Source organism: Stegodyphus dumicola, chromosome 9, assembly GCF_044657685.1.
Source record: "Stegodyphus dumicola isolate Sdum_Otavi_A_Nest chromosome 9, ASM4465768v1".
Taxonomy (NCBI): domain Eukaryota; kingdom Metazoa; phylum Arthropoda; class Arachnida; order Araneae; family Eresidae; genus Stegodyphus; species Stegodyphus dumicola.
This window is the reverse complement of record NC_140776.1, coordinates 68,852,230-68,875,048: the sequence shown is the minus strand read 5'-3', so window position 1 is coordinate 68,875,048 and position 22,819 is coordinate 68,852,230. Positions and strand designations below refer to the sequence as shown.

The following is a 22,819-nucleotide window of genomic DNA, read 5'->3' as shown; positions in this document are numbered from 1 at the left end:
CTGCAAATCCACAGTTGCTACTTAATTTTTTTAAATCGGTTAAAAAATCATTAAACGATTCACCTACATGTTGTGTTCGACAGAAAAATATATGTCTATCAACACTTTCGTTTGCTTTCGGTATGCAAAAATTTTCGAAAGCTTCAATTACTTTGTCAACATCCTTCTTATCTTCTTCACTTAAATTAAAAGTATTAAACTTTTTAAGTGCTTCTTTTCTAATGTGCAATAAAATAGCTACTTTAATTTCAGGTGATTTAGTAATACCACCAGACGCTAATGATAATATAAATTTGGAATTTTTGTTTCCATTTCTTCCAATTTTCGCTTAAATTACCTTCAAAATTTAGATTACTTGGTGGCTTTAATCCATCCATACTTAATTTAAAACTTTAAATAGTTTATATATACGTATTTTTAGCCACTTCCAATAAAAATAAACAACGCACTTACCAGCGATATAAGTTTTGATTTCACTGTAAACAACTTCCCATCATGTTTTTGTTTAGAATATCTTTACCAACGCTGCATGGTTCTTCAGAAAAGATTTTCTTTTTTAATCTAGGATCGACTCGGCTGCACTATGTGTTGTATTTTATATATGTTGGTTATGTGCTCAGCAATAATTACAAGATGTACACAAAAATCGTTTATTCTACATCATCATCTACTATTCTATATTACAGTTATGATTAAAGATAATAATAGATACAGTTACAGTTACATATATAACAACAATGATTGTGTGCTGATTTTACAGCTCTCCAATTTCATAGTAAATTGCAACTTTAATCTAGCTTGTTTCAAATTAGTTCTCTCTTAATTATAATGAGCCCAAATCCTCTTTCCAGTGTTATGAAATCGAAGCAAATCGGTAATTTCAATGTAGAACCAAATGTAAACAAGTTGGTGACAGTCAAATGTAAAAATATTCACACTTCATCGAAATGCTGCTTTGTGACACAAATTGACACATCCTCAAAGGGTTGTTGCAGTTTCTCCTAGGTAAATATCAATGGAATAATGTTTTTTACAGATGATGTCAATGGAGCCATCTGAGCGATGTAACACAGGGAAACTGAAACTGTTCACCTTAGCCATAGTTGTCTCTAATCGCCACATAATTTTGTTCTAGGTATTCTTCACTGTTTAAAAGTATAGCTGATATGACCCCAGGCAAATGCTAAGCGAGCCCATGCAATAAGACAGCCTTGGAAGCATGTTTGATATAGTACTGTATGAGAAAAGTATCTGATATAAATGTATTTAAGATTAAAATTCGTATGTCTTGTAGGACATTTGACTGACATGGCCCCAGTGGATCAGTGAAGTGTCAGTCATGAATGAGCCACAGGAAAGCAATATGTGTTAAGAAGTTAGGAACCAAATCACAACTTAATTTTTTTGCCTCCAAATCAAAACAGATAAGTGCGTGTGTAAATGTTGAATATTCTTTAAATAAAATAACTTAAAAAATATGTTCAATGTAATGTAAAGTAAATTTTATTTTCTAATATTTGTTAATTATAAATAATATAATAAAACTAATTTGTGGTGCAACTTTCTAGATGGAAGTCTCTAACATTTTATCTGGCCTGAAAGAACTTAGTGATTCTGCTGATGTTATTATTGGTGGCTTTATGAAGGAATGTGATCGAGTGGATGAATGGTTTACTTTTGTGAAGAAAGCTGTTATAAATATACAAAATGCGTAAGTTTACTTCCGTATTAAAATACTTTAAATACGAGGGCATTTCGAAAAGTAAAGATACAATGGCTCGCATTCCTTGAAAAAAACATTTATTTAGAAAACGTCTGTTACATCTTATTAACTGGATTATTTATTGTTTTTGGACGTAATCACCCTCGTTATCCAAACATTTGTTGAGACGGTTCACAAGTTTTTGTATCCCACAGTCATAGAAAGTTGCCGCCTGTTGGAACCCAGTGCGCATACAATTTCCTGTACCCTAACTTGACAGTCACAACTTCACAAAGAGTTGTCATTGACACTTCCGGTATGATCTGATGCAATTCTTTCAATTTGAGACGTCTATTCATACAAATTGCTTCCTCTGTTCTCTGAAGAAGGGCATCAGAGATCACAGATGGCCGACCTGTTCTTTGTTTGTCATGAACATCGGTCCTACCTTCAGAGAAATGACGACACCATTTCGTTTTATAATGTTCCCATAAACAGAAACAATTTCTTTGTGAATACCCGCTGGTCGCTGACCATTTAGTGGGATTCTGAATCGGTGCAGCCATTTTAAACACGACCTACTCCAACCAGAATCAACGTTGAAATGCCGAATGACTGCAAGGAGAAAGCCAACGGTTCAAGGTTAATACCTGTGTGGCCAACTTGCTCACCAAAACTTTTCTTTTCCTCTGGTGTACGGTGTATCTTTACTTTTCGAAATGTCCTCGTATATTCCATCAACAGTAAATTAGTGCTTTAATCCTCTGTATGAACATTCTACGCACCAACAATTTTTAGATCCAGTTTGAAATATTATATTTACATAGTATTTGTTCCCTTGATTTATATATTGATATACTGTATATTTTGTCATAACTACCATGGTAGATGTTGCCAAAATTTTCAGAATGTACCAAACACTAGCAATTATGTGCATAAAAATTTGATAATAATGTAATATGTGATTTGCCACTCTTAGTTATATTTTAGATGATGCCGCTAAAATTAGTTATTTTTTTATCATTTTTTCCAATGCCATTTCATCACACATTCAAATATGAAAGTTACTGAATATTCTATTTCTTGAAACTATTTTTACAGAATTATGAAATTTTGTATATCACTTCGCAAATGCTTTTGAGTTATCTCACAGAAGCATGATGGAAATCCATTAATAAAAGTTATAATTATTTTTTTCTATGCCACACAGCATTTGTAAAGTATATGGACTCCTGCCCTCCTGCTTCCACTCCTGCTTCTAATATGTAAAATTGGAAAGATTTTTAAATTTAATAGAATTAAAATTTTAGCAGGTTATATATTGTTGGTTGGGTAAAGGTATAGTTTAGGGTACCCCTTGGCGATTTTTGGCAGTACATGGATACCAATTTTGTGCAATGCTTTGACTCGTTATTTTGGCTTGCGAAGCGGCGATTTTTGCTACACAAAGCCAAAATAACAAGACAAACAATTGCACAAACTCGGTGTCCATGTACACATCGACTTATTTTCACTTAAAAAAAAAAAAAAAGGCATGAATTGCACAAAAATGGCATTGCGCACTCTTTTAACTTTATCCATGCACACGTCGACCTATTTTCACTTAAAAAAATCCCAGAATTGCACAAACTTGCATTGTGCACTCCCTTTACTTTGTCCATGTACACATCGATATATTTTCAGTCAAAGGAGCACCAAAGTCTACAATATAGGCAAACAAAAAAATACATAATCTCAATAAAATATATTTTAAACCAAACAATAAAATAACGTAAAAAAGAAAAAACACGTTATACATTTAAGACTACCAAAAGCAAATATTCACTTACCATGATTTTCAAGTTCACTTCGTACACCCAGAGCCACCTAAAAATCAAAATATCAATCATACTCAAATGACTTTTTTCAAACCAGGTACTCTTTCTGATCGAACGCTTCACCTAGTGACCATCTGAACCTTTCTTCCTACAAACCCATTCAAATCCATCTAAACGGTTTTAACACACACCAAAAAAACGCTTACAAAACATCCCATGATTCAAAATTTCCCAGAATCTTGCGTCAGATTACGTCACAATGGGGTTTCCATGACATTCAACTACTCAGGCTACCATAAATGAAACAACAACTTGGCGATAAATCAAACAATAATTTCGCCATAATACAAGGGGTACCTTAAAGTCTACTCTACCCAATGGTTGTTATTAACTAAACTGTTTTCGGTAAATCTTTACATTATGGTAACTTGGCGATTTTTTTCGCGAAACTTTGGCGACCAGCCCTGCTACAGCAACCTGCTAGTTTTCTTTTTTGGACGCCATTTTGTTTTAATGAAGTAAAGGCATTTTTTTTTTTTTATTCAACGTTTTTTCCAACAATCTGCTAGCCAAATTACGCTTATGCTAGGACTTTTATGGAACAAAAGTGCTTAATCATGATGAAGATTACGTGCAAAATTGGGAGAAAGTGTAGAATGGCCCACTGCTTGCCGCATTTCTAAGAATTGCATATACACAGTATCCATGTAGACGTTGACCTATTTTCACTTAAAAAAACATCACAGAATTGCACAAAAATGGCATTGCACACACTCTTGACTTTATCCATGTACACATCGACCTATTTTCACTTAAAAAGTCAAAGAAAATTGAAAAAAATCCAATTCTTCTTACTCTTGTAAAAAGTGCCAAACATATAAGTGGGCAATTCTGCACTTTAGCAGCGAAATTGTTTCTAAGTGCTTATTAGCTAAAATCCCCATTGGAATTTTCTGGAAAATGTCACATTACATGTCTTATGATCTCTCATTTCTCTGAGACAAAATAATCTGTGAGTCGAGCTGTGTATTTCTCAGATTATTGCTAAAGTCCTAGCTAGTAACCTTTATCGCCTTACCAAAATGTCGCCAAACTACCTGTTACCATATTCCAAACATTAGCCCTGTTTTCATTTATGTATTCTTAATTATTTGTATTTTCATATTTAAAAGTAGTGTTTAGTCTAAAAAATGGATAACTAAGGAAAAGGTGTGGATTGCAAACAATTTTTTTTTTTAGTTTGAATAAGTAACGTCACCATTTTCATATGTGTTCTTTTTTATTGTTTTTTAAGTTCAGATACCTTTTTGTAGATAAACTGGGAAAATTTTTGTCGTAAACCCAGTTTTAAGATATCTGCTCACAAAGTATGCCTAAAATAGAAGGAACTGCTGTAAAATTTTGTTATTTTCCCATTTTCACAACCCTCAGTTTTTAAACACCAAATTCCAAGCACCAAGAAATTTGATAATTCGACAGTGACAGTCTTAATGTAAACTATTTTGATTTGGCAAAATGAAGCACACATGCTGTTTGTTCAGTCACTCAGGAGAAAATTTTCGACCGCTTACAGGAAAGCTAAGCGTAGATCAGCTTTAAATTAATTTTAATCTATATATTGCATTCCTGTAAAATGATTACGGCTTTGTGTGATGTTTTTTATTTTATGTAATTTCAATAATTTTTTTGGTAAAAATATATTTTAGGGTGTCCCTTGGCGATTTTTGCCGATTGGCCAGTAAGGCACAATATCAAGATAGTCTCTACACAAAACCAAAATAACAAGTCAAACATTTGCACAAATTCGGAATCCATGTACACATCAATCTATTTTTAAAAAAATTGGAGAATTGCACAAACTTGGCACTGAGCTCTCCTTTGATTTTGTACATGTACATATTGATCTATTTTCACTTTAAAAAAAAGTCAGGAGAATGATGACGTCATATAATGTTAAAACGAAGTTACTCATCACCAAAATTGAACAAAATTTGTACCCAATTGAAGCTCAATAAACTGCATTTTAAATCAAACAATGAAATTACATAAAAAAGGAAATACATGTTGTCACATCTACACACTACAAAAAGGAAATATTGACTTAGCATATTTAGAAATTTCTTGGCCTTCAGTCTGTGGCACACAAAATTCCTTCACAGCATCCAAAAATGTTCTAAAACTAGAATATGCATATTGCCGTCATCACAAAAATAAGAGTAAAATCCTCCATTGTGCAACAAAGCCATCTGAGCGATCTTTATGTTTGACCATACGCATTTCCTTCGTATGAACAGGACACTATAATGACTACTAAGTAAACTTTCATTTACACACCAGTCAATTAATGCTTTTCTTCCCTTTCGTTCCAAATCATACAGAAACTTCACATTAATCTCTTCACATATAGCCATTTACAGTGTACAGTACAAAATAAGCAAGATACTTCCTAACTGACATCCAATGCAAAAATAAGCCCTTACAAATATTTTCCCATCAGTCAAATTCACTGCAATCACACAAGCAATCACGTCATAATAGGGTTTCCATAATATTCAACTACTCAGGTTACCATAAATGAAACAACAACTTGGCGATAATCCAAGGGGCATCCTAAAATATAGAATAACCATTTTTTTTTTTTTTTTTTAATATTCGACATTATTTACTAGTTTATTTTCCACATAAAAGGCTAAAAAGGCCATGCGTTACTCTTTTTTTTAATATGTTAACAATTTTAGTTCACTGATACTGTGCAAAGTAAGAACCATAAGTAGATTGCCTTTTAATCTTTTTTTTAATGCTAACAATTTTTGATTTGCCGATAACTGAAGAAGATGCTGCATCACTCTTCTAAAAAAGAGGTATTTTATCTCGCATTTGAATATGCAAAAAATAGCCATGAAATGAAAGGTACACTGCTCAAAAAAAAAAAAAAAAAAAAAAAAAGGGACTGTTCTATATCTCCTGTTCTACTGGGCCGATTGACAAAATTCAAATTGCGTTCTTCATGTCTCGAAAGCACGACTTAGGATATATAGTAGATTTATATATAGCACTATTCTAACATAGGTATTTTAACACAAAATCGGACTGCGAAATTTACGGAGAAATTCAACAATTTATGTTGGCGCATTTTATTCAGTTTGGGCCAAAATTAGTTCACTTGGCGAACTTCTTAATATATGGCAACCTAGTTTCCTTTCCCGTAAGAGGGAAAAAAGTCACCATCGTTCCTTTTTTTCAAATAATATTCTTTGTATTATATTTTTAATTATAACTTATTATTTTAAGTAATTTTTTCTTTTTTCGAATTTCATTTTAATTGTTTAAGTTCCATGGTTTTTTTTTTTTTTTTTTTCCGAATAACTGTTTTAAAAATTGCTATTTACCTATTTGAACTGCGTAAATAAAGGTGCATAGTTTATTTTTTTGAAATAGTTTTCTTTATATATATTTTTTGTCATAGTTATTATTTTAGGTAATTTTTAAATTTTTATACTTTTATTTTAATTGTTTTGTTGCATTGTCTCTTCAGATAATTGTTTTAAAATTTTCTATTTAGTCCTTCGAACTGAGCATTTTAAATATATTTATTAATATAAATTTTTCACAATTTGATTTTATTTATTTGAATTGCGTTTCTTTCGGAAGAATACTTTGTAACCCAGACTACGATGCGTTTGAAAACTGCATATATTGAAAGAGAAAATACAGTAAAGCACAGTTAAATCGCCTTTCAATGTTCCGTTTAGAAAATATATATATAAGTAAGAGAGATGTATAACCGACATTTTAACTTAGGATGACTTGCATACACTGTTTTAAACAGTTTTATCATTGTGCCCATTACTTTACACAATTTTATCCTACATTTGGTTTCTTAAAATGTTATTCATATTTTAGTCAAATATTTTATTTTTGAAATCACAAGAATCAATTATCATAAGATTAAAAAGTTTTAAATAAAAAAAAAAAAAAAAAAAAAAAAAATACTAATACTAATACTAATACTAAATTTTATGCAAAAATTTATTTTTTCTTCTCTTTTTCTTCAGGCATTCTACTTTATTCTTGCTCTTTTTCTTTAGGCATTCAGCAAGTATATTAAAAAGCATCGAACTTTTCGAAATATCTTGATATTTCTAACAATCATATTAAATAAAGTTATCTCCTTCCATTTCATAAAGGCCCACAAATGGCCGAGCGGTAAAATGGTGAACACTGGTAGTTCACTCCGTAGTTCGAATCCCGGTAAACGGGCTGGTTGCATGGGCGTTTTTGTGGATTTTCTCATGTGTACCGTGTATGACAGCTGGTTTCCCTTAGAAAGTTCTTCACGAAGTATTTCGTCAGAGCCTTTATCTGTCTTTAGAGGCTAAACACTTTGAAGGTATGAGATAAAAGGAAAGACTGATTTCATCAAGAGGTTTTGGTTTATTTAATTATGACAAAGCACACTAGGGCTATCTGCCTAAGGGGAGGGTTGCCTTCGTGGAGGACTTTCTAAGGGAAACTGGCTCGCATACACGTTTCACATGGGGAAAACCACGAAAACGCCCATGCAGCCAGCCTGTTCGCGGGATTCGAACCTCAAACCGACTACCAGTGTTCAGCGACTTTACCACTCGGCCGCTGTTTCATCAGGAGGAAAAAAAAACGCCTTTAGGTGACATCCACATACAACACTAGATAAACTCCTGAATCTTCAAATAATTCGACTGAGAAAATCATGGGATTCTCCATTTATGATACGATATGATGTTCTATAACATAATTTAAATTTATACAACCATATAGTCTAAAACCAGTTGCTCTTCACTTTAATCTGCAATGATATCGTTTTTTTCTTTTCTGCTAACACAAGCTCAGTTGATGGTATTTGCTGGTGTACACGTCCAAGTGTTTTCTCTTTGAACGCCTAAGTTCTTTGAAGTGTCCTGAAAGTATATTCAAAAGCATCCAACTTTTTGAAAATCTTGGTATGTCTGACAGCCACTTTTCCTGCAAATGTTTGCTTACTTTTCTCCCTAATTTTCTTCTTTCCTTCTACAGTTATTTTCAGTGCTCACACAAGAAAATTAAGATTTTTCAATTGCTAGACATCCATAAATTTTGGATTCTTGTCAATTTTTTAAAATATTAATTACATGAATTGCATTTCAGCTGAAGACAGCTTTTCATTTTCTAGTCATTTTAACTATAAATAAAGTTTAAAGCGAAGTATAAAGGATAAATATTTTAATCAAAAGATTTTTGCTAAATGACAAAGAAATAAAACACTCCAGCAGGGTTTATTCTGTACCACCGAGTGACCCGATTCTTATATCGGCTGAAACAATCTAAATCATATTAAAGATCATGTTTTTTTATACAATCTATAACGCGAGAGAAAAATTAGCTTCTTAAAACATTCTTTCTAAGAGGATTAATATAAAAGATTATACTTATATATATTTTTTTAAAGCTGGGACTTGAACCAAACTGTCAAACTTTTAAAGTTTAATTTACATGGTGGTTATAATTAAAGTTTCAATTTGAAATGGTCATAAAAGGAAAACTACCAGGCCAAATGTTATCAAACTTGGGAATCGTGTAAAGGAGGTTATGGGAATTTATTTTCCGTGGAAAAAAAAGAGTTCAAAAACTCACCACCAGGGGGAAAATGGCGCTGTATACAATATTGTTAAATGAAATAAGACACGAAAACATCTGTTTAATATTTTCCGAAACGTGTTACAAAGCATGTTCAATGTAGCGTCCAGCATTTTTCGAAAGCAAGTTAAATCCTGTTACTGCATTCTCAACAGCAGCTCTTAGCATATCAGGAGGAATGTTACGGACATGTCAGTGTATCACATTTTTTATTTCTGCCAAATTGTTTAAAAAGCACCACTCAAAAGCACCATAAACAGTGCTTTTGGGATAACCCCATAGCCCAAAGTCACAGAGGTTGAGATCTAGTGGGAAGAGGGGAAGTGTTGGCCTATAAGACGTTCATTCATGAAATGTTGCCTAAGTAACTGTGCGACACACGTGAGGTGCGGCCCAGCCCTGCATAAAAATCGTAGTATCTAAAATGCCACGTTACTGCAGTTCATGTATCACGAAACATTTTAACATTGACTCTTAAGTGAGCTGAAATTACAATGGTCCAGCTGTCGACTGCTCTTATGAGAAAAATGGTTCAGTTATAAAACTAGCTGTCATTCAACACTAAACGGTGTGTGGAATGACTGCTATGCAATCGAATGCAGTAGGAGAATGCAATGGAACTAGATAGATAACACGAGGGATTTCTTTGGCCCAAATCGATTAAAAGCGTATTAAATCAGTATCTTCATGTTTTAGTGCCGAATTCAGGCTTCAAAAATGACAAATTATCGATCTGTAAGAAAACGATTTCCAGATTGTACGCACTTGTGTGAGTGAATTGCAATCTCACATTTTCTAATCGCTAATTCGTGGTTTTCACGGACGAATTTCTCACTTACACGGATGGCGCACTTGACTTTTATAAAATTTAATGCTTTTAAATGGTAATTTGCCTACTTCAAAGTTTCTTAAGGGTATACAACATATTAAACCCGTGTAACAAAAGGTTAAGTTAGATTCCGACCCATATTTCATTTAACAATATTGCACACAGCGCCATTTCCCCTCTAGTAGTGAAGTTTCAAACTTCCTTTTTTTCGCAGAAAATAAATTCCCATGACCTCCTTTACACGATTACCAAGTTTGATAACATTTGATCCAGTAGTTTTCCTTTTATGACCGTTTCAATGTGGAACTTTAATTATAACCACTCTGTATATTATTAAATTTTAATTTGAAGCTATGCGTTATATGTATACCATGCATAAATTTGTCGCTTTTATGGAAAAATAAAGAATCGAAGCAAATATACTTAGGATAATGGACCAAAACTGAAAAAATTAGTCCTAGTTCCGACAACAATTCCGTCAAAAATTCCGAATTACTTAAGCTGAAATAAAAGATTTAGTATATGTTCACTGTATGTTAATAAAGTAATCAGAGTGTAATAAAAATAGATTATAGAATTTACGCTGATGCAACTTTTTGTCTGACTGCACAACATGTAATGGAAAAGAAGACTTGTAGAGATCTATTTTTGACATAACTCTAAAAGTAGATGTCATACTCCTTTTGTCTCTTCAATGTCAAAAAACTTTCCTTTGAGAGGCAACTTTAGTTTTGGGGAAAGAAAATCACAAGAAGACAAATTTGAAGAACATGCAGGACGATTGAGTACACATACTTATTTTCGGAACACAAGCGGTTCTCCGACTCGTTATTGAATAATGGAAAGATGCATTATCATGCAATACAAAACATTTGGAATACGTTTTCTAACTGAAAACGTAAAATTAAAAGTCATCTGCTTAATTCACAGACATTTACAAGTCAACTACTCAGGCAATTGCAGAATCGTTTTGATCCTGAGCTTGTAAGACCTAATATCACTGGATTTAAATACTTCTTTAATCTTCCGAGAACATTCCTTCTTTAGCTCATATTCCAAGAATATTAAGTGAATACAATTATTGCAAAAGAAATTAAATATTCATTTGCACTATGGCTTGGTAGTTTACTAACGAGTTAACAAAACTTAAATTCTGCTTTTTGTCTCTAAGAATACAACAATATTTTAACTATTTACAAATAAAATATTAAATTGGAGATTTAATTGGAGCCTCACTAGTTGTGTAGCATTTGAAGATTGTTTAATACTAATTGTTTGTTGCGATGTCTAACCCAGGCTGCATGGTTGGTTTTCGTAGTTTTCTAGGTTTTCTTTACAAAGGTTCTCTATGAAAGCATCTTAATCAAATAGCTCCCATGTTCAAATAACCAACTAACCTAGTTTAAACACGATTTCCAAGTGAAGTTACTAGCAAAACCCGAATACTCATTAAAAATCATGTAGCTTGCCAATCGGGAGTAAAATGAAAGATACAGCGCCAATAATTGAATTGCTGTTATGGTACTGTTTCTAAACTTAGATGGTTATTCCTTAATTAAATAGTCCACCAGCGGCCAAGCGGTAAAGATGCTGAACACTGGTAGTTCGGTCCGAGGTTCGAATCTCGCGAACGGGCTGGCCGCATGGGTGTTTTCGTGGTTTTCCCCATGTGTAACGTGTATACGAGCCAGTTTTCCTTAGAAATCCTCAATGAAGGCATCCCTTCCTTTAGGCAGATAGCCCTCTTGTGCGTTGCCATAATTAAATAATTCAATCCAATTGAATCCTTAATTAAATATAATTGATTTGTAACTTCTATTAGAACTGACGGTACGAATTGAAGTGCAAATAAATAATATCGTATGCAATCTTGATTAATATAAAATTAAAAATATTTGCACAGAAAAAGAAAAATATTTGCATTCAGACAGAGAGTTTTTTGAAATATTTGCAATTACTTTATAAGAAGGATTTATTAATAACCGTAATAATTTATTATATTACTAATGATTAGAATTCAGTTCTTGACAATTACATTCTAAATTAGAATTTTAAGGATATAATGAAAATATGCTACGCACAAAAATACACTTTTGGATAAAAAAATGAGTTGATTTTTTATGTTTTAAAACTTCTTAAATTCATTTAATAAACACAGGGGTGTTTGTGCTCGGGGGAAACCCGGGGATTTTGAACTTCGTTGCCCGGAAATTCCGGGGATCGTCGTTCAAAAGGAAGTAGGAATAATAATGAATTATTTATTTTGATCTGGGTAATTTTGTTTGCTTTGAAAGCAGAAAATGCAAGGTCAGTGTGTGTGGTGATAACTTTTCCTTTCTTTCTCCAAAGGCAGTGATAATGCGTGAAAAGGGGGAAAAAACTTCTTTTTTGTTCTTTCCTTATTGCGAGTTATGACTCATTCCCCCGGACATTCTCTTCTGGATTCTTTTTGGCAAGTAGGCCTGGCAGAAAAAAAAGGGAGAGACTTCATTCGACCAGATGTGTGATCACGTGACTCTGGGTTCAAAGGTCTTATCTCTCCTGGCGTGGCGCCAATAAGTAGAGAAGGGGGATTTTTCGCCGTATTAGCTATTTGTCAGCTAATAAGACTTCTCAACTTTTTTTTCTCCGCTGTGTAAAATTTTCATTTCATTTATTGATGCATGTGTAAATTTTTCGTTTTGTTTATTGAAATATTTTTTTATTTATGTACGCAAGAGAATTTCACTATGAAATTTCTTGATATTATACAATTAGAAGAAGGTGTCCGGAATGCATTTAGGTGGAATTGGATTGAACGGAGAGATGGTAATGGGGATAATATCGGCACATGGTGCAAGAAAATAGATGTTGCTGGACAAGCATATTGTGTTTTTTGTAACTCACTGTTGAAGTATGGTGGGGAAGGATTCAAGGCTTTCACAAATCATTCTAAAACTGTGACGCACATAAAATATTCAAAGTGCATTAGACATTCAATGACTTTAAGTAATTATGCCAATTCAAAAAATACTGATGACTTACTGGAGACTGATGCTTGGCGATTGGATGTAGTGACAAGAAAAGCACGCAAAGAGGTACTAATAACTTCGTTTATCGCCGAGAATTCTCTTTCTTTCAATGTAGCTCCCAATTTAATTGAACTCTGCAAACAGTTGAGCCGTGATCAGACGGCACTAAACTCGTTGCAAATGTCCAGGACTACTGCATGCTATAAGATGAAATATGGGCTCGCAAAAACTATTAAGGGAAATATCATTAAAACTTTAAAGGAGACTCCATTTTCTCTAAATTTGGATGAAAGTACTAGCAATGCTCAAGAAAGTATACTGGCAGTATTGGTGCAGTTTTATGACAACAATCAAAATGAAGTTGTAGTTCATCATTTTGCATCTCTAAAGATGGAATCTTGCAACTCAGAAGCTGTTTTTAAAGCAGTTGTTAATACTATTGAAGATAATAATATTCCAAGGGCAAACTTAATTAGTGTATTAATTGACTCATGTAACACCATGCGTGGAAAATAAAAGGGTGTTGAAACCAGACTACAATCAAACAAAGCACCCCACTTATTAGATATTGATGGTGACACATGTCACACAGCTAATAACTGTGCAAAAAAATTTGCTTCATGTTTTGATAGATACTTAGAAGATTTGTTTGATGACATCTATTTTGATATGAAAAGCTGCAGTAAAAGAGAATTATTATAAATATTTATTATGCATCATTGAGGGAAAAAATGTCATATAATGAATTTTCTGTAAAATTTTACTTGAAATTTAAGGTTAAAAATAGCTGTGGCAATTCACTGTAACAAAAATCCATAGACCACATTTGGTGTTATTATCGCTCAAAAAAAAGATGCCAAATTTCAAAATGCGAAAATATGTAAATTCGTGTATATCTTAGAAAATTTTGAATAAAAAAGTCTAATTTTTTGCAGATATGCTTAAACATACACCTACTTCAAGATGATGGTAAAAATTTTATAGCTTATAATTCAAAATTTTTTTTGAAAAATTTATAAAAATTATTTAAAAATAGAAATTTAAAAAATAAAACACAAAAAATGGGTAAATTTTATTTGGAATGAACCTAAATTTCGAAATGTGGGAGAAAAAATCAAAAAAGTTTAATAAAAAAAGATATTAATAAATATTTTCCAAATTCAATTAACATTGAGGAACTAAAATTTTGAGAGCTAATATTTTAAAAACTACTCGTACGATTTTTACAAAACTTGGTATTCTGGCATAATTGAGTCATAGAATCGAAATATGGAGAAAAATTGGTATGTTATTTCAGAAAAAGTCTGAGTTTGTGTCAAAATGCCTATGTTAGAATAGTTCTATATATCAATCTAATACATATCCTAAGTCGCGCTTTCGAGACATGAAAAACGCAATTTGAATTTTGTCAATCGGCCCAGTAGAACGGGAGGTATAGCACTGTCCTTTTTTTTTTTTTTTTTTTTTTTTTTTTTTTGGAGCAGTGTACATAAATGAAAGCATTTAGAGATGCAACATAAAAAGTTGCAAGTAAAAGAAAAGTATATGTTTAACAGCTATTCCAGTGGCTCCAGATTATTGTTTGCACCACATTTTATTTACTGTTGGGCAGAGGGCTGACATTAATAAGTGTTACAAGAAACTACTCAAGCTTTCCAGAAGTATGACTGAGGAAGCTAAGAGATGTGAGTAGGCAGTGTTTAAATGTATTTTCTTTTTTAAAAAATACATTAATTTAATACTTTTCCATTTTGCCGGCGCAAACCATAAAGTTGCCAATAATGGTGGTACAACTGATGCTAAATGGAATATCTTCACTGGTAACGTTTTACGCTTCATTTTCAAAACTAGTCGCAGCCATTTCTTATCAGATTGATTGTTTCTTTCAATACTGGCATACAATTACATAGAATTTTTACCTATATAGTTAAATTTTATGCCCTAAGACCATTTGCAGTAATTAAGTCAATCAGGATGCAATCACTCCGCTCACCCGATAAATTCATCAGTTCTATTGAGAATGCACTAGTGAAGTAAAGCAATGCAGTTTTACATAATTTCTGAGTAATCTATTCGTATAAATTAAAATAATTCTTGCATTTTAACTTGCATTCCAAATTAAGATTTGAAATTAATGTCGATAATTACTGAGAGAATTAGTGTTTTGTAGCGTAGTTTACGTGAGATGAGATCACTTGGGGTCACAAGATACGAACCGGCGAATCAGGATGTTGAATCATGAAAGCACAGTAAATTTTAAATTAATGTCTTTTTACAAATTTATTGTCTACTGGATCAAGTAAGAAATTCTTTAAATATATATTGAATACATCAGATTTCATATGGGCATCTTATACAGCAAACTTGCTAACATTTTCAGCCTCAATGTTTTATTATGTTGTCACTGTCGCTTTCTCTTTACTAGAAAAGCAAATTTTACTCAGAAATAAGCACTGTTGCTACTTTTCCATTATGCCACACATTTTGGTGGGCTTTTAATTGTAAACTATCTCTAGTTCTAAGAATAATTTATAGGCGTACACATGTACACAATAGCTCAGATGGCACTATCATTAGATCTTGCTGTGTGTTTTACTTTTTTTTCCACTAGTGCCAAAAAGTGTGGCAGGTGCACGATGGAAAAATATCACATTGTTTAATCATAAATTTTAAATGCTTGATTTAAAACAGAATTTGAATTTTTATTGTATATATTTTCATAAAGCATGTTTAAAAATAAAATTTAAGAATATTAAATTTGTTTTTTTTTACAGCACACAAGAAGAACTTAAGTGCAATTATAATTTGGGGAATTTACATAAACTTGATGTATTTTTGAAGAAAGATGAGCAAAGGAATAAACAGTCACAACAGCGGTTGATTTCATTTGGTAAGAAAGATCATTTGCATGGTAATGGAAGCTCGAATAAAAATCTTAACTTAAATAAAGATGTTGAAAGTGTAAAACTGGAGGAAGTATTGCCGAAACAGGACAATCCAACTCTATCTACGCTATCAAAATCATCAACAAAAAATGAGACTACAGGTTCATGTAGTGTGGTTTCTATACATTCAGAACAAAATTCTAAAACTGAAAAACGACTTGAGGAAAGTTCAGAAGCTGATTCAGTTCCTGGAAAGAAATCTAAATACAGTTCGAAAGCTAAAGCAACTCCTCAGAAGCAAAAGAATAATTCAAGAATTAAAATAAGCCTTGAAAATCAAGTTAAAGATATTTTAAAAGTTGAAGTAAAAGCTACTGAGTATTCTCATAGAATTTTAGAGGATAAAGAAAATAGTGTTTCTCGAAATGCCGAAGAAAGAGAAAGAAATTTGGAAATTTTAAATTCCCCACTTGTTGTAAATCTTGTGACACCATCTAAATCTCCCTATGTAAAACTTCAAAATATGATTTTGACTGATAGTGTATCTCAACAAACACATACACCAAAAGCTTCCAAAAGGAAATCGTCATTACCAGATGAGAAACAGGACTGTAAGAAGCAAGTAACTTATGAATCATGTCAATCAGTTGGAGATATTAAAAAAAGTACTAGAGGAATGAAAAAGGTAGGCTGCTTTAGTGTTATAGATTCTATTTATAATGCAAAATATGTACTTTTCTCATATTTTATGGCACAAGAAAAATTGAGCAATTTTCAATTTTATATACGTTAAGATCTGTCAAAAATCAAGTTCATTCCAGCATCTGCACTTAAATTCCTTTCCAATAGCTTTAATATTAAAATAAATGAATATTGTATTTAAATATTTATATTCCTCATGTTTATGATGTTAAAATAGATTTTCTTGAAATAATAATTTAAATATAAACTTCAGAATTATATACTGTATTTTGAATGATAAGCATTTTGTAAAAATTACTATTAGAAATACAATAAGCAATTCAATCTGATAATTTAGTAATAATTTTAACAACCGCGCATATGTATAAGAATGAAAATGATTTATTGAGGTTTTACACGTATAGGGAATTTTGTGTTAACTTTATTATGACTTTTGTTCTGTGACTTTTAGTGAAATTTTACTTAAAGTTTTTAATACCAGTATTGATGAAATAGTATACTGTTATTAGATCATTATTGTGAAATTTTGTTTGGCATATGTGTGCTTTTATTTTCTGTACAGGGTGTCAATTATTTTAATCAAATGATTAAAGAAAATCATGTAAATATTTTTCTTTTTCTTTTTTTTTTAATGATGAGAAATATGTTAAAGATTAAGATAATGTGTAATGCTTTTAAAGAAATTTTGATTATTAAATATAAAAAATAGAAACTTTTTATAAGCTTTTATTCAGTTCATTCATGGTATTTCTAGCTATGGCCAAAAGTTTGTCCTTGATTTTTAAACTTGAAAATTTGTATTCACATGAATAAACTGAACAGAATTTTACTGTTTGTACTTTAGTGTAGAGAGGGGGGGAATTAAGTTTATATAATTATAGAAATTTTGTTATTTACACATTATACCATAAACCTCAGGAGTTTGCTGCCAACGGTAAAAGTATAGTTTACGGTACCCCTTGGCGATTTTTGGCGGTACATGAATACCGATTTTGTGCAATGCTTTGACTCGTTATTTTGGCTTGCGAAGCGGCGATTTTTGCTACACAAAGCCAAAATAACAAGACAAACAATTGCACAAACTCGGTGTCCATGTACACACCGACTTATTTTCACTTAAAAAAAAAACCCTCGAATTCAGGAGCATAGCTAGAGGAAGGCAAGGGGGCATCTGTTCCCGGGCGCAGAATCCAAGGGGCGCCAAACTGATGTTACGCCATTTTAGAATTAAATGTTTTCCATCCTTGGCAAGCAGTAGGGGGCGCGAAAACTTCAGTTGTGCCTGGGCGCTGAAAACCTTAGCTACAACTCTGTCCAAATTGCACAAAAATGGCATTGCACACTTCTTTGACTTTATCCATGTACACATCGGCCTATTTTCACTTAAAAAAAATCCTCGAATTGCACAAAAACGGCATTGCGCACTCTTTTAACTTTATCCATGTACACAACGACCTATTTTCACTTAAAAAAAATTCCCAGAATTGCACAAACTTGCATTGCGCACTCCCTTTACTTTGTCCATGTACACATCGATATATTTTCACTTAAAAAGTCGGTTAATCTTTGGATTATGATAATTTGGCGACCAACCCTGCTACAGCAACCTGCTAGTTTTTGTTTGGACACCATTTTGTTTTCACGAAGTAAAGGCTTTTTTTTTTTTTTTTAAATCAACATTTTTTTTCAACAATCTGCTAGCCCAATTACACTTATGCTAAAACTTTTGTGGAACAAAAGTGCTTAATCATGATGAAGATTGGGTGTGAAATTGGGAGAAAGTGCAGAATCGCAAACTGCTTGCCGCGTTTTTAAGAATTGCACATACACGGTATCCATGTATACGTCGACCTATTTTCACTTAAAAGAACATCCCAGAATTGTACAAAAATGGCACTGCGCACACTCTTGACTTTATCCAGGTACACTGCTAAAGTCCTAGCTAGTAACCTTTATCGCCTTACCAAAATGTCGCCAAACTACCTGTTACCATATTCCAAAGATTAGCCAAAAAGTCAAAGGAGCACCAAAGTCTACAATATAGGCAAACAAAAAGTACATAATCTCAATAAAATACATTTTAAACCAAATGATAAAATAACATAAAAAAGGAAAAACATGTTATACATTTAAGCACTACCAAAAGCAAATATTTACGTACCATGATTTTCGAGTTCGCTTCATACTCCCAGAGCCACTTAAAAATCAAAATATCAATTATACTCAAATGACTTTTTTCAAACCAGGTACTCTTTCTGATCGAACGCTTCACATAGTGAACATCTGAACCTTTCTTCCTACAAACCCATTCAAATCCATCTAAACGGTTTTAACACACACCACAAAAATGCTTACAAAACATCCCATGATTCAAAATTTTCCAGAATCATGCACCCGATTACGTCACAATAGGGTTTCCATAACATTCAACTACTCAGGCTACCATAAATGAAACAACAACTTGGCGATAAATCAAACAACAACTTCGCCATAACACAAGGGGTACCTTAAAGTCTACTCTACTTCTACCAACGAATCATGAAAGTTGGTGAAATCCCACCAAAGTTGTGCCATCATTCCTGCAGAAATTTGTGTTTAATAAACGACCAGTGTTTGTCAAACTTCATAAAAAGATTGTTGTTTGTTTTTACTATTTTGTTAGGTCCTTCAATTTTACGAGTAGCTGTCTCAGAATGCTATGGTTACAAACTTTCTGCAGATAAATTTTTCAACCTATTACTGTTTTGTTAACCATGTTCAGCTGACCATATCATGTTCATTAACATACACTTTTTTTGTAGTAACTTTGATAATAAACCTGTGCTTACAGTTCCATAAAATTCAGACCCCACATTTTAATCCATTTTTAAAATTGTTAGAAAAATATACGGCAATAACGGTTAATCTTGTTCATAAAAACAAAAATGTTGCTTATCAAGAATCAATCGAGTTCATGTCGAAGAAAATGAGATGTTATGAGTGTGTGCTTAGATCACTGTAATTCATAACTGGCGCAAGCATACACATAATCACTCTGCTTGGCAACAGTTTCTCATTCGACTAGATTACGTAAGTACCAAAATTTTTAATGTCATTTCTGATTTTCTGCTTAATTTTCAAGAATCACTTTATTTTTGTTCTACCATTTGACATAACAGAATTGTTGGAAGTAAAAGAGAAATTTTTCATTATTGAAAAACGATTTTTAAACTGAAAATTTAATTGACAATTTGTTGTTCAGAGTAAAAGATGAGATAAAAACAGTTTATATAAAAAAAGCTTTTATTTAAAACAGATAAGATAATCAATGAACTAAAAGAAGAAAATAATGTATCGTATAGTTTAATGGGACAAGAGATTAAAAAATTCTCTTCCCAAAATTCATCTACTATTTTATATCATAAAATCTATTAATTGCATTGATTGTCAAAGATATAAGCTAATATCTTTATAAATTTATGAAGTATACCTCAGGCTTTTATATCCATGATGAAATATTGCAGTTGAATTTTGTAAAGAGAATTATTTAATCATTTCTTCCTATGAAATTGCATAAATTATTTTTCTTCTTTTTAGTTCATTAATTATGAGTTTTAAATAAAAGCTTATTTCGTAAAAACTTTTTTATTTTTTATAAAATTTAAATTTTTAAAAATAGTTTAAACAAGTATGTCAGTGGTATTCAAACTTTATGCAGTGCGACCCAAAAGACAATTTCACGACCACAATCAGAGTGTCAATGCTGAATTATATACTACGAATTTAGAATTTTTAAGATTTTTATCCACCTTGCAACCTCACTATAAGTATTCATAGTTTGAATACCACTAAGCTATATTATTACAATGCAAGAAAGTGTGTCATTTCCATATCCATGTAACCTCAAGCATAAATCTGATGATTAGTGCACTAATTCATGAGCATGATTTAAGTAAATAAGTTATAAAAATACCATCTTCTCAAATATCTAAAATGGATTGTCAAATAGATGCATTTTAATGCTAAAAATGTCATAAAGATAGAATCTTTCATAAAGATGCTTTGTCCTGGATATAAGCCTCCATCTGAGAGTGACTTAGGTGGTAAATTATTAAATGATACATATGAAAAAATATACAGTAATAGTTTAGTTAATTAAATAGAATATATGATGCTAAGCAGTTTGTGTAATATCCACAATCAATCAATAACCTGCATCTGTGATTGTATAATAATTGAATTTGTACATTTAGTAGAAGCTATTGATACACTATTAACACTACATCAAGGCAGGCACCAGAATTTAGGGCAGCCAACCTTTAAGAATTTAGGAAGAAACCAGGTGGCAATATATATGAATTGCAGAGTTTGTACTATGCAGTGAAATGCCTAGCATTAGCCCTGAACCATATATAAGTACAAGTGAAAATTTGCTTGTGATTTGTGCAGCCAGCATGCTCTGCTTGGGGATATCTACAGGGTCATCAAGAAGAAATCCTAAATATGTGGCAGCTATCATGTAATATAAATATGTGGCAGCTTTGGTCACTAGCAAACTTAAAAGTGTTGTGGAATACTTGGAATCAATTAGAAACCAAAGGGAGGAAGTAATGCTAACCCATCTTCGAATTGGTCTGTCTTGAGCCACTCAGTTATCTTTTAAAAGCCAAATAAACCTGTATGCTCAAACTGTAATAGTATTCTGTCTGTGTATCGCTTTTAAACTTAATATCTGTGTTTTAACTGACTGATTGAAGTATTTTAATGACTAACCATATTATTGGAAAAGAGGTAAATGATAATTTGTTTTGGTACCTGAAAGAAACAGGTTTTTTTATTATACCTTAGTGTTTTAATAATGTGTATTTTAATGTATCTCACATTTGTTGATTTTAGTGTTGTTTTGCATCTGAGATCATTAGCTGAGTTTTATGAGGTTGCTTATTTCAGCATTAATCATTTTACCAGTTCTTTTGATTTTTTGCATTTCATGCAGTTGTAAACTTGTGTGTCTGTTTATCTATAACTTGTGCTTTTACCTAATTTGTGTTTAAAAATATTTGATGTGTGTTCGTTGCATATAACCAGAAACGCACAGATGCACCAGAAAACCCACATCACCACCAAACTAAATGCCTATTGTGGAATCTGTCATATGTTTTTGTGCTGTAGTAGCAAAGAACATCTAATGGGAAATCCCATTAGAAAGCCTATGATAATAACCCTCTGTTTTTTTTTTTTTTTTTTTTTTTGTTCTATGAGGTATATTTTATTCCGAGAATAAATTACTGAACAATGTGATGGTATCAATGGTGTGGGGGGTTAGCATCATCTTCTGGAAGCCATAATTCTATTTGCATTTTAGAAGTTAGCAGGTTTTTAAGAGTCCTATACATGCTTTATGATGGGTCCACCAGCGGCTGAGCGGTAAAGTCGTTGAGCGCTGGTAGTTCGGTCCGAGGTTCGAATCCCGCAAACAGGCTGGCTGCATGGCCATTTTCGTGGTTTTTCCCATGTGCAACGTGTATAGGAGCCAGTTTCCCGTAGAAAGTCCTCCACGAAGGCATCCCTCTCCTTAGGCAGATAGCCCTCGTGTTCTTTGCCATAACTCAACACACCAACACCATGCTTTATGATGGATTTACATGTCTTCTGTTGGCTTAATTTTCAAGAAAGGGTGTTAAAAATATGAAATTATAAAATTTTCTGGATTACTCAAACTTTCTGATTAATTGAATGCTGGAAAGTTGGGCTTTAAGTCACTTTTAAACTTAATTCCTATTAAGATAATTGTACTAAGATAGACTGTACTAATAAACTACTATTAAGATATACTGTACTAATAAATTATAAATTTATAAAAAAATATATATATATATTGTCATTTATTATTTAAAAAATATAATTATTTATTATTTTGAAAATATTATAAAACGTCATATAATCATAATTAAATCATAAAAAGTATAAATAATGGAAAAAATAATTTAATCATGTATTTTCCCTCTCAATTTCGAGCATATTCTGTAGTAGGAATCTATTCTCTACTCTAATAAAGTGTTTTCACCTTTCATTAAATTATGAAACAAGTTTAATATTCATATTTTATCTTGGATTTGTTTGCTAATGATATTTGTTATGGTAAAAATATGATGTCAAATAATCAATTAAAATGCGCATTTAAAATATTCTATTTTAATGCAAAATTTCCAAAAAAAAATTTCAAAAATTTATTTTTTAAT

General features: G+C 32.0%; 1 protein-coding gene across 1 annotated transcript in view; it reads left to right on the top strand.

The window, feature by feature from the left end:
- Nucleotides 1-22,819, top strand: part of LOC118204673 (uncharacterized) — an 80,345-nt gene that overhangs the window by 2,098 nt on the left and 55,428 nt on the right. The window contains exons 2-3 of the mRNA XM_035376973.2: nucleotides 1,569-1,711; nucleotides 15,786-16,581. Of these exons, the coding sequence (XP_035232864.1) occupies nucleotides 1,569-1,711; nucleotides 15,786-16,581 (939 nt within the window). The remainder of the gene's footprint in view (nucleotides 1-1,568; nucleotides 1,712-15,785; nucleotides 16,582-22,819) is intronic.